The 12,520-nt window shown below is 56.5% G+C and overlaps 1 protein-coding gene across 3 annotated transcripts in view; it reads left to right on the top strand.

Moving 5' to 3' along the window:
- Positions 1-296: 296 nt before the first annotated feature.
- ITGA3 (integrin subunit alpha 3) overlaps positions 297-12,520 on the top strand; it is a 28,378-nt gene continuing 16,154 nt past the window's right edge. The window contains exons 1-5 of one of the 3 annotated variants that reach the window (XM_060136162.1): positions 297-317; positions 752-959; positions 8,145-8,272; positions 8,574-8,653; positions 10,757-11,006. In XM_060136162.1, the coding sequence (XP_059992145.1) occupies positions 754-959; positions 8,145-8,272; positions 8,574-8,653; positions 10,757-11,006 (664 nt within the window). In that variant the 5' untranslated portion in view covers positions 297-317; positions 752-753. Of the gene's footprint in view, positions 318-341; positions 960-8,144; positions 8,273-8,573; positions 8,654-10,756; positions 11,007-12,037; positions 12,142-12,520 lie in introns of those variants that run through there. The other 2 variants (XM_060136161.1, XM_060136163.1) reach the window with 2 other exon arrangements.

Below are 12,520 nucleotides of genomic sequence, written 5' to 3'. Positions count from 1 at the left end.
CAGAGGTGGCCGCGTCCGGAACGGCCTTTCCAGCGGCTGTAGCCTCCGCAGCAAAGCAGCGGGACAAATCCCACCCCCCGGCCCCGCCCGTCCAATCCATCTTGCTCGGGAGGCGACGCTTCTCGGGAGAAACAAGGGGCGGGGAGGGGTAATCCAAGCCTTTGGGGGCTCCGGACAGGTGTTTGGGGGAGAGGGCGGAGCCGGGTTAGGGAGGATGGAGAGGGAGGGGCGGTGCTGCCCCTTTAAGAGGAGGCGGCCGAGCCGGGACCTTTTCTCTTTCCCCGGAAGGAAAGCCTAGCCCCGGCTGGGCGCGCAAGGTGGGGAGGTGCGGGGCTGGGCGTGGAGAGGCGGGGCGCGCGCGGTGGGACCCCTCCTTCCCGTCCTCCTTGCTGTCGACAGGTCTGCCTGCCCAGATCCGCTGCCGAGCCCGGATCGGAGGCGACAGTGCGGCCAAGTGGGCGCGACCGGCACGAGTTGGGGGGCAGGGTGCCCGGGGCAGGGGGGCGGTGACCCGGGACAGTGCAGGCGGGAGAACAGACCCGCGGACCTCAGAGGGGAATCTGAGAGCTCAGACCGTGAGCGGACGTGAAACTGGCCAGGGCTGGGGGCCAGAAATTGATCAGCGCTTCGGGGCTCAATTAAGCGGACGCCAGAGTGTTCTCCGGTGGCGCGGGGGATCAGGTGAACAGGTCCTCACTCCCAGCTCCACGCCCTCACGCGCTCTCGCCCGGGCCCCGGCTCCCGTCCGCAGCCATGGGCCCCGGCCCCAGCCGCGCCGCCCGCGTCCTACGCCCGATGTTCTGCGCGCTCGCTTTGATGGTGGCCGCCAGCGACCGCGTCGCCTCCGCCTTCAACCTGGACACCCGATTCCTGGTGGTGAAGGAGGCCGGGAACCCGGGCAGCCTCTTCGGCTACTCGGTCGCCCTCCATCGGCAGACGGAGCGGCAGCAGCGTTACCTGTAAGTGAAACTGGCCGGGGTGGCGTGGGAGAGTGTGTGAACAGGGTGCGGATCCCGAGTGGAGTCCAAGCCCTGAGCCAGCTGGCTTCCAGGCTCGCAGGCCTCCAGCTCTGGGGAGCGACGATTAAGGGAGCGGGGACCTAGGCAGCCCTTCTGCTGCCGAGGCTTGGCGGGAAGTAAAGGGATTGGGTGTGGGATGGGGGCAGTAATTATTGGCAAGTGCTGACCCGGCCAGAACCTGTCTAGACTCAGCCCCTCAGGCCTTTAAACCTCTCTTGAGAGTAGAAGTGGGGTCCCCGTTTCCTGACCCCCCTCCCATTCAGTGAACTGGGTGCTTAGTATACCGAATGCCTCTTCTCTCCAGGGCTGGGAACTGGGGAAAACTGCAAGATAAACACCTTTCCCCTTTTCTGGGAAGAACCTACGGGGACATGCATTTAAGCCCGCCCCCACCTCGCACATAGTCTGCGGCCGGTCAGCCGCACCCTCTGCAGAACCACGCTGAAGGGCCTTCTCAACTGCTTGGCGGTTGGAGAGTGAAGTGATGGGCGAGTCTGGGCGTTTGGAGCTGTCCAGGCGCTCCTTCTGACCCCTTGAGGATGCAGAAGTAGAAGTGAGAGGAGCTGCTGTCCCAGCTCCTGCTTGGTCTTCTGCAACCTACCCCCACCCCCAGCAGTGATGCCCTCCCACCAGACGTCCTCCTCGCATTCCACGGATTCATGTTGAATCTTCAACCCTGAGTGTGTTTGTTTTGGTCTCAGGAGGGAAATAGTGTTTTTCTCTTTCTTCTGTTCTCCTTCCCCAACAGCTGCAAGAAGGAGGAGAAAGAACTAGGCAGAGGGGAGAGAGGGGAAGGAGCGCATCCAGCTGCTTGTGTTGCCACCCCCGCCCCCCTTAGTCATGCCCAGTGGGGCATGTCCAAGTTTGAGAAGTTTCTCTGCATGGGCTCAGCGTGCTGAGGTTGGCAGTTAGGGGAAGAGGCCGCTGGGGAAGGTGAGGCTGCCACGGGAGGGAAGGTTATTAGGACGGGACAAGCAGGCCCTCTTTGGGCAGTAGCCCTTCTGGTTGACCTACCGAGATGTCAAACCCTGCTGAGCAAGAGGACATGGTCGGATAAAGGGTGTGTTGAAACCTTTCTCAACTCTGGCTGGAACCTGCAGAAACTTGAGGAAGTTGCAATGTCCAAAGTTCAGACTGCCCCAGCCTTGTTCCCTGCCCTCCTGGTCCAGCCCCTGCCCAGGCCACCTACCTACTTGGCCTCAATTCCATCTAGCTTCTGCAGAGGCTAGGGCCACCACACCCTTCCCAGCCCGGCCCCAGCAGCTGCGGTCTGGCCTTAGCCACTCTTCCATCTTTTGGAGACCCTAAGTGATCATCAGCACACGTTTCTATGTTGGTGCTCTTTCTGCCCCAGCCCAGAAAAAGATTTTCCGATTTTCAGTGCTGAATCTGCATGATACGAGGCAATGGAGTGTAAAGAGAGTATCAGAAAAGCAAGGGTGAATGATGCAAAGCTGGAGTAAATCATAGATTCTGTAATCACCCCCCCCCCTTTTTTTTCGCTGTGTGACCTTAAGCAGGATATTTCTCTTCTCTGGGCCGGTTTTCCCCAAGGAGAGCTTGGGTCTGGATCTATGTACTCCTTCCTGCCTCTGTTGGCAGCTTGGCACTGTGGAGAAAGAAGAGGCTCCCGAGTCCCGTTGCCAGTTTCCTGTCTTGAATCTGTCGCTAATACCTGAGTCTTAATTATCTTACACGTCAGGGGGAGGGGAGCCACATGCCTTCTTCATGGGGTGACGGTGGGCTTTTAATGAGATAATTTGTGTAAAATGCTCTGCATCTGCCTTCTTCGCCCAGGGGCAGCTGAGGGCTCTTGTGCTGAAGCTGGGACCTGGATGCGCCCTCACTAACCAAGGACCTCACCCAAGAGGGTTGAGCAGAGGGGTCCCACTTTTCTTCCTGGGCAGCTAGAGATGGCATTAGGCCTGCCAGGAGCCCGGAAGTTTCTAAAACTAATGAATCTCGGAGAGGCAGGTAGTCTAGATAGCGTTCTGGGGGACTCACTTGGGTATCCTCAGACTTTTCCAGGGGTGGTCCTACATCTTGGGTCATCTCCTCATCTCACTGAATTCTGCCCCGTGACCCTTTGGGAGAATCAGCTGGGCCAGCTGGGCTGAGCTACAGCCAGCTGTATAGCCAGATGTAAACAGATGCCTGAGTGCACAGCCCAGGGCATCCAGCAAGTCAAGTGGCAGTTTTGTTAGCTTCAAAGTCCCTTTGGAAAAGGGGGAGGGTTCATGATCCTGAGCAAAGTCTTAGCCTGGAGTTCACTGAAGGTTTTCAGGAGACGCAGGGATCCTGGAAAGTGTGTGCAAAATCTTGCGTGTGTGTGCATTGTTCTGGGGCCTGGAGGAGGGGAGAGCATAGCTTTCGTTATATTCTCAGAGATGGCCTTGTTCCAGAAATGGTTAAAAACCCAGGTGTGTCTTTGTTCCCCATCACCTTCATCTCTAGACTGAGGTTCCATGCCCACAACATCGGAGGCTTACTGCATCCCCAGCCCCAATTTCGCAGCCTCTGGAGTGAGGGGTCAGGAGCAGGACAGGGAACCAAGGTTCTCTGGGCTTCTTGGTGAGATACATGAGGACCCCTGGGTGAGCAGAGGGACTGTTCCTCGGGGAGATGGTCACTGACCTCCCCCCCTTCCCCCAGCACCTGTTCCGTCATTCCCTCCTGGGAATCCAGGTGTCCTGGTCCAGCCTGACCTTGTGGGCTATGGGACATACCTCTGGGGCTCTTGCCTGGAAATGAGGGTGTCTGGGATGCCTGGGGCGGGGGTGGCTGCAGCTCCTGGAAGATGAGGTCATACCTGAGGTAGGCAGGAACTAGGCTTACTTGCTCTCCTAAAACATGTTTCCCTGGGCAGGGTAGGCACCTGGCAGCCTCCAAGGCTCATGCCAGAGGAAATGGGCATAGCCGCTGTGGCTGCAAGCAGAAGGCGGGGATGCGTAGTGTCCTTTTTCTCTGGCTCTCTCCAATGACCAAGCCAAGCCAGAGAGCTTAAAACTGGGCAGGAGGTAAGGGAAGCCTGGTCTTGTAGAAAATGAAGTGAAAGGGGCTTGGTCAGAACTAAACAAAGAAGGAAGAGGATGGCGGTAACAGCAAGGGAGATTGAGGTTAAATGACATGAAGAATGCCCTAAGGGATCAATGTGGAAAAATACTAAGGAGCCAGGGAAAGGGAGAAGAAATGAGAAAAACAGCCTTGTTCTTTATTGTTGGAGGCTTGAGCAAGGCCTCTTTCTCCTGTCCTCTCTCATTCTCTCGCTTTCCCCGGCTTGTTGCTCTGATTCTAGGGCTGCGTCACCAGAGGGGAAAGGGAGCTGGGGGGCAGCGTAAGGAGAAGTAAGGCGGGGATTGAGAGGACTGCAGTTTCAGCGACCGCAGGAGAAGCCTCTGGGGACATGGCTAACTCAGTCAGGAGGATTGGCACAGAGCTGGGATCCAGGCATCTGAGAGCTGCCCCCAACCCACCCCAGGGCTCAGAGCTGGAGTGGGCCCCCTCCCCAACTGGCTTCCTGGCCTAAGGAGTAAGGCATGGGGGCCCGCTGGACCCTCATTGTTAACTGAAGTCTTTCCACTGGGGCTACCCCAGTGCCTTCCCGAGGTGAGGAGTCTGGGAAGTTGAATCCTACAGGCTGTTTCTCTGAGCATCACCCCACCCCAGTATCCCTCAGGGGGCCTTCTTCTCTGGGGTGAGCCAGCCTGGTGCCCTGACACCCCTGGGCCCCATTCCCCTGCCTCCTCTGATTCCACTGCTTTCTACCTGGCTATTCCATTAGCTTTGAACTGCCCCAGGAAGAGTGATGGGGCAGGAGTGAGAAAGCGCTTCTCCGGAACTTGGGGCTCAGGGGCCTCCACAAAGGCCAGGAGGGGCTGTCTGGCCGGAGCCTAAGGATAGGGTGAAGAGGCAGCTGTTTGAAAGCCCTTGCGAGGTCATTTTATTCATCTCCTTACCTCCTGGAAAGACACCTGCTCCCACCCAGCCCAGCGTGACTCCAGGAAGGAGGCAGTCCAGTCTCCTTTCCTCCTTGCTCCCAGAGCTGGGCACAGTCTCCCACTTAGCATCCCACTTCTGGCTGCTGCTGGGAGGGTGACCTCAGTGGTGGTTTCAGAGGGATCAGCTTCTCGACTCTTTGATCTGGACCAGACCCAACAGCAGGAGCAATGTGCTCATTTGCATAGTAACTTACATTCATTTACATACCGGTAAGAGCTTTCCCACCCTCTGGATTTTCCCACACCTGACTGTGGCTGGAGGAAGCTGGACCCGGCCCTCTGTGCACCCTCCTTCCCCCATCTACTCCCAGTCCTCTGGCCGTAGACCCATTGGATCCTGGGCTGGGAGCCAGAGGGCCTTAAAGGGCCTCTAAGCAGGCCAAGTAGGAGCTAAAAATACTCCAGGGAGGTGGGAGGTGCTCCCTGTGGAATCTCTGAGGAGGGAGGGGCCTGGGATGCGGGGGCTGGGATTAGGACCCTGCCCCACCGCCCATCAATGGGCACAAGGCTGGTGCGGGGTGAGAGTGGAGAGGGTGTAGGTGGTAAGGGGATTTATGTCAATCCAATTGCTATTCATGCCCTGCTCTGCCTGCTCTGTACCACAGGAGGCAAAGAGGCGGGGACCCTCAGGCCGCTCCCTCTAAGAAGAGGGAGCTGGGAGGGCGTGGCCACCCTGTTCCTCAGCCACCTCCCACCCTGACAACTTGGGCCCAGAGAGCTGTAGGCACGGCAACACTTCCCTTGCATCGCACGCCCTGGAATGCAACCTGGGCTCTCCAGGGACCCCTTGCCCACTGAGGCCTGGACCCACCCCTTCAAGGTCATTGTAGCCAACCCCCAGCTGCCACCTCCCACCCTCGAATGACTAGCTGCCGGTGCCCCACCCCCACCTGACTGATTGCCTTAGGCTGTGGATCCTCTGCCCCATCTGAACACCTGAACTAGTCTGCTCTGTGCCTGTGCTTCAGGTCCCCTAACCCAGTGGGGCAGAAATTCCTGGGTCCCCGGAGCAAGGCCTGGGGGTGTGCTAGGGCCAGTCCTGGTGCGACAAGAAAGCACAACAACAGTGCTCACGTTGGCCTTGGCTTCGTAGTCGAGAGGCCCTTTCAAAGAATGAACCCACTTTTTCCCCCAACAACCCTGGAGGGTGGTGGGACAGCTGCTGTCCCATTTTACAGATGAGGTACTCACAGCTCAGAGAGGGAAAAGAAATTGTCCCTTGAGGCAGAACAAACCTAGAACCAGGCCCTTCAGCTCCAAGGCTGAGATATTCCTTTCCCACAGGCAGCAGCTCCCCTCTCGCACCTGTCAGGCTGGGGGCGGATGCCCATGGGTGGTCAGGCAGCGGACTCGCTAGGCACCCCACCCAGCCCAGACAGAGGGTGACTAACAGGGCCTGGCTGCCACACTGGCCCCCTGCCAGCCTTCCTGCCGGAGCTCCCAGCCCTGCTCTGCTTAGAGAAGCTCTACCCCTGCCCCCAGGAACCCTTCCCCAGGGTGAGGTCTGAGCTGAGGTGTGAGGTGCAGGCAGAGTCCCCTTCCCGGCACCCCCAGGCAGCGCATTCCTGACACCCAGTGGGCCGAGGCACCCAGGCCCTGGCATGCCCGGGCCCTGCCCTGCCCGCTCCCGGCAGCCCTCACTCTCAGGTCCCAGGCAGGAGCTGCAGGCAGGGCTGTTGCTCTGCACGTGCAGACTCTGGCAGGGGGCCTGGCGCCCAAGTTCTGAGCTGGGCGCCTCAGGTGACAGCACTGCTGGGGCCGGATGGAGGGGTACCTGCCTAGGAGGTGCCTGCCACCCAGGAGGCTGGGTCCAGCAGGACTGACGAGGCGGTCTTGGCAGAACGTCCAGAGGCTGCAGACAGATGATGCTGGGAGAGCAAGGGGTGGTAGAGCTGGGTTCTCAAACTGTGGTGTGAATATTTGGGGTGCATGTTAAATAAGCAGGTTCCAGGGCTCCACCCCCAGATTCAATCCAGGTTGTCTGTGGTGGGCTGAGGAATTTGCCTTTTAAACAAATATCTCAGGGATTTTTGATTCTGGTGGTCCACGAACTGTCTTTTGAGATGATATTTCAAAGCTGATCACCGCCTTCCTCTCCTCTAGTCACCTCTCCGGTATGGGAAGGGCTGCTAGAGCCCTAAGGACCTTGCAGAGACTTGCAGTTGGTGTCCCTAAGAGGGGTTCCAGGCAGGCTGGGGACAAGGTGATTTTTAGTCCTTACCCATCCCTATTCTCATGCCCAGCAGCAAGAACTCTGCCCCGGGGCCACACTGTCCAAAGTGTCAGGTACCCAGCTCCCCTGCCACCACCCCTGTACCTCATAGGTCTGTCTCATCAGGGTTGGGGGGGGACAGTAGACATCGCCCAGGTCACATAAGGGCCCTGCTGACCTCAGCTCACCCAGCTCTGGTTTAGGGTCAGTTGTCCTTTCCTGCCCACATTCTTCAGTGCCCGCCCCCGGATCTAAGTCCTCAGATGTGGCTCAAAGAGATAGGACCAGGACTCCCCCAGCCTTGCTCTCTTCCCCTCTGGCTTCATCTCAGAGGCCAAGCATTCCTTCCCAAACCCAGATCTGATTATGTCACTCAGGTGCCAAAACAGTTCTTCCAAAACCCAGATCTGGCCATGTCGCTCCCTTGCTTGAAATCCCTCCGTGGCTGCCCTTCCCACCCTGCCTCTTGTCCCTCCCCGTGTTTCTGGCCTCCAGCTGTACCGAGGGCCTTGCAGGTCCCTGAGTCACTCTCTTGCTCATGCTTCCCGGCTCTTGCACAGGCCAGACCTTGGCCTACAGAGCCCCTCCTCCCCTTCTTCACCTGGTAAGCCCTGGTCATCAGACTCAGGCCAGGGTCCCCTCTTCTGTGGGCCTCCCTGATTGCCCCTCACGCAGAGTCTGGGCTGGTTTGCTCCCTGCTTTCCTCTCATGAGGCACTGACCACAGGTGTCTGTCTCCTTGCCTGCCTTCCCCTACCCTGGGCACTCCTCGAGGGCAGGGGCGGGGAGCCATTCATCTCCCGACGGCAGAGCCTGGCACAGAGCGGAGGCCCGGCCCACGCACATTCAGCAGTGAGTTGTTTGAAGCGGGCTTTGGGGACTGTGGGCCCGGGTCTACCTACCTTCTTGCCCCCAGGCTCCTGGCTGGCGCCCCCCGGGACCTTGCTGTGCCTGATGGCTATACCAACCAGACCGGTGCTGTGTACCTGTGCCCACTCACTGCCCACAAGGACGACTGTGAACGGATGGACATTGCAGAGAAAAGTGAGCAGTGGGACAGGAGCCTGGTGGAGGGCGTAGCACAGAGAGGATGACTGGAAGAGACAGAAGGCTCACCTGGGTAGCTTCTAGTCCCTTCTTGTCCGGCTGGGAAGAGGGAGTCCTAGAGTGGGACCAGATGGGATTTGTGGAGCTCGGACTATGATGGGCTGGAGAAGGCGGGGAGGGAGGGCTGCCCTGCTGGAGTGGAAGATCCCGGAGAGACCAACCCCTGCCCCCTGGGTGCTCTTGATGCTGGGAGGGTGGGGTGAGGTGCCCTGGCTCATGACCCCTCCCATGCCCACAGGTGACCCTGACCATCACATTATTGAGGACATGTGGCTCGGGGTGACTGTGGCCAGCCAGGGCCCTGCGGGCAGAGTCCTGGTAAGTGGGCGCTCGCCGCCGGTGTCCCCCCCAACCCTCTCCTTCATCTCCCAGGAGCTTCGGAGGGAGGCAGAGGGCAGGAGAAGGGTCCATTGTGCATGAGCGGGTGCCTTGCAAATGTCCATTTCTGTGGCTGTATGTCTCCACGGCATGTGTGTCCCTTCATCCTGCACTTGTAGCAGGGGCTGGGGGTAGGGAGGGTGTCTGGCGCTCTCCAAGGGCCAGCCTGGGTCCTGTCTGAAGCACCCACTGCCCCCCCCCCCCGGGGGGGTGTTCACCCTTCGTAGGAATGAGCTGAGGGAACTGTGAGATGGAAAGGGCAGAGAGGGCCTCAGGCAGTGCGGCCTGGGCGCGCTCTTCCGGGAAGGCCGGCTGGTGGAAGAGGCACAGCCCTGCTGCCCCAGCTCACCCGGCTGGGCTTTGGGGGCCCCCTCCCTGCTGTCAGCTGTCACCTCCTCAAGTTCTGAGTCCCAGATAGACAATTTATTTTTCATCTTTAAATTCATGTAACATTTACATACAGTGAATGTACAAATTTTGTTTCAGTTGCGTTTTGACAACTGAACTGCGTTTGTACAACTGTGTAACCAACACCCACTAAAGAAATAGCATATTTACATCATTCCAGAAAGCCCACTCCTTTCCAGTCAACCGTCACCCCCATAGCCGTCACCTTTGGATCACGTCGTGATTTCTGTCACCTTTGAACACTGTCATAAGCTCTGGGTTTGACCAGTTCACTGAAACACCCTTTCTAGTCTTTTGTTAAGGATGGTGTGGGTCCAGGTTTCCACTTAAGTCAGTTCTAGATCCTGGGTCCTTCAGCAGTTTTCTGCTCACCCATCCATTCATTCAGTCCGTTTTTGGTGAGCACGTCCTGTGTGCCCTGCACTGAGCCCGCACTACCCGGGACAGGCTCAGGCCAGTACGAGCATGGGTTTGGCTCACAGCTGGACGGGGACACAGACGGTGAGCAAACAAGAACTAGGCCTGGTTCTGGGTTTCCCCTGGCCCCTGGCTGTTTTTACAAATACCCTATTCTAATTGATTTGCCCAATAACTCTGTATGGAGCACCTCACATGTGCAGGGAGAAGCTTCAAGAGAGGCAGCACAGCCTGACACTTAGGAGCTCAGACCCCGGAGCCCCGACAGCCTTCGTTTGAATATCCCCTGCCTCTCTCTAGATGGGAGATCTTAAGCAGGTTTCTTAGTTCTCTGTGCCTCAGTTTCCTTATCTACAATGGGGAAGATAATTATCCCTACTCCATAGGGCTGGTAGGAGGCTTAAAAGAATGAATATGTGAAGAGCTCAGACTTGTGTCTGGCATACCGTCAGCACTCAGTAAGTGTCAGCCGCTGCTGCTGTGGTTGTTGTTATTCTAATACTGACCTTTCATTAAGAGGGCGAGGCCATCAGGGGACAGCAGAGAAGCAGATTCCTAACCTGCTCTGTGTCTAGCTCCTTTTATTTATTTATTTTTTATTATTATTTAAATTTATTTATTACTTATTTATTTATGGCTGTGTTGGGTCATCGTTTCTGTGCGTGGGCTTTCTCTAGTTGTGGCGAGCGGGGGCCACTCTTCATCGCGGTGCGCGGGCCTCTCACTGTCGCGGCCTCTCGTTGCGGAGCACAGGCTCCAGACGCACAGGCTCAGTAGTTGTGGCTCACGGGCCTAGTTGCTCCGCGGCACGTGGGATCTTCCCAGATCAGGGCTCGAACCTGTGTCCCCTGCATTGGCAGGCAGATTCTCCACCACTGCGCCACCAGGGAAGCCCTGTGTCTAGCTCCTTTTAGACCCAAGGGCCTGAACCCCACATTCTCTCATCCTTTTCCCTTTTCATTTTGCCAAGATCCCTCAGCCACTCTCAACTCCAGTACCTTCTGGCCTTCCAAAAGTGTTCTCAGCCTTCAGGGCGGGTTTTTGAATTCTGGAAAGGCAATGCAGGTCCAAGCACCACTGTGGGAAGAAAGAAAAGCTGGGAGACCTCTTTCCACTCCCCTCCTGCAAAGCCAGAGGCGCACAGGGCTGTGGAGACACTGCTCCTGAGTCCCTGCCGCGGGCTCAGCTGTGTGCGTTGGGGGGGGCTGGGGTCCCCAGGTCTGTGCCCACCGCTACACCCAGGTGTTGTGGTCGGGGTCGGAGGACCAGCGGCGCATGGTGGGCAAGTGCTATGTGAGGGGCAATGACCTGGAGCTGGACCCCAGTGACGACTGGCAGACCTACCACAACGAGATGTGCAACAGCAACACCGACTACCTGGAGACCGGCATGTGTCAGCTGGGCGCCAGCGGCGGCTTCACCCAAAACACTGTGTACTTTGGCGCTCCTGGTGCCTACAACTGGAAAGGTGGGGACCGTGGGGGAAGGGAAGAGGGGCAGAGGCCACCACCCCGTTAGGCCCGAGGGCAGCCTGCCAGAGCCTCCACACGAGAGGGCAGAGGAGAGCATTCGTTTGCCAACACCAGCAACTACCTCGACCTCTGCTATTTTAAAGTGCTTACCAAGTACCAGAGGCTTTACACCTAGTATCTGAATTAATCTTAAAATACGAGTATTATTATACCCATTTTACAGAAAACTGAGCCTCAGGGAGGTGAAGTAAATCAACAGTAAGTTCTGAAACCTGTATTGGATGCAGGTCCATCTGACTCCAGGTTAACCATTTAAAAACTTAAAAAATAAAGCACGTTCCTGGTACAACTACTAAATGGTACAGTAAAATAAAGAGGAAAAGTGCCCTTCTTCTCCCCCATCTTCCTCGTCCCATTTCCCAGTGTATACTGCTAAGTGTCTTGTGGATGCTTCCAGACTTATTTTAGAATGTATAGGTATCTCAACACACACACACACACACACAAAATCACATTAAACATACTGTTCTGCTACTTCCTTTTCACACATCGATAAACTGTGGGCATCTTTTCATGTCAGTACATACAGGGCAATCTTTTGGGAGGGCCGCAGAGATTTCCTTGTATCCAAAGTCATGCTTGTATCTGCCACACCACATACTGCCTCTCAGGAGTCTGACGGCTCACACCCCCTCCACCTGCCTCTCTCCACCACATAGGCTGTAGCAACAGTGGCCCCTTTTCCCTTACTGCACCTACTATTGCAGAATCAACAGGCAGAGGGAGCCCAGAATCTTGTTTTGCTTTTTTTCATCGCAGTGTAGTCGACATACAATATTTTGTTAGTTTCAGGTGTACAACATAGTGATTCAGCATTTAAATACATTATAAAATGATCACCCCTATAAGTGAAGAAACAATCTGTCCCCATACAAAGTGATTACATTATTATTGACTATATTTCTTATGCTCTCTGTTACATCCCAATGGTTTATTTATTTTGTCCTCTTGACCCACAGGTAGCGCAGGGCGTAGTCACCGCTCTGGGCTTGCCCGAGGCCGAGGCCTCTGCTCGCTCTGCTAGTCTTACCTCCCACCCCTTGGTCCTGTAGAATCTTGGCAGGGCCACAGGTACTCTCCAGCAGCAGCCCTGGGGAACAGGGTAGGGGTAGGCAGCCCGAGTCTGGGGCAGGATTAGGAGGAGATAATGGTGTGGAGTCTGGCTTCGGTGTCTAGGGTGAGGGAAATGTCATCTAGTATCTGGGTGCCTGGATGACTGGATTCCAGCTGGACAACTAGCTCTCCATCCCTGAGCCTCACTTTTCTCATCTGCAAAATGGGGGTCATCGTTCTACCTCACAGAATTGTTAAAATAAAGAGGAAGTGATTTGCAAATGGCAAAGTACTCACAAATAAAAGGGGTTATTATTATCCTTATCTGGAGGTGGGGGGTCTGGACATAGCGGAGGAAAGGAGTGGTGACTTATACTCCCCCTCCGCAAATCCTTGT

The sequence above is a fragment of the Lagenorhynchus albirostris genome, chromosome 20 (assembly GCF_949774975.1).
Source record: "Lagenorhynchus albirostris chromosome 20, mLagAlb1.1, whole genome shotgun sequence".
NCBI classification, from domain to species: domain Eukaryota; kingdom Metazoa; phylum Chordata; class Mammalia; order Artiodactyla; family Delphinidae; genus Lagenorhynchus; species Lagenorhynchus albirostris.
This window is presented reverse-complemented; position numbering and strand designations above follow the sequence as displayed.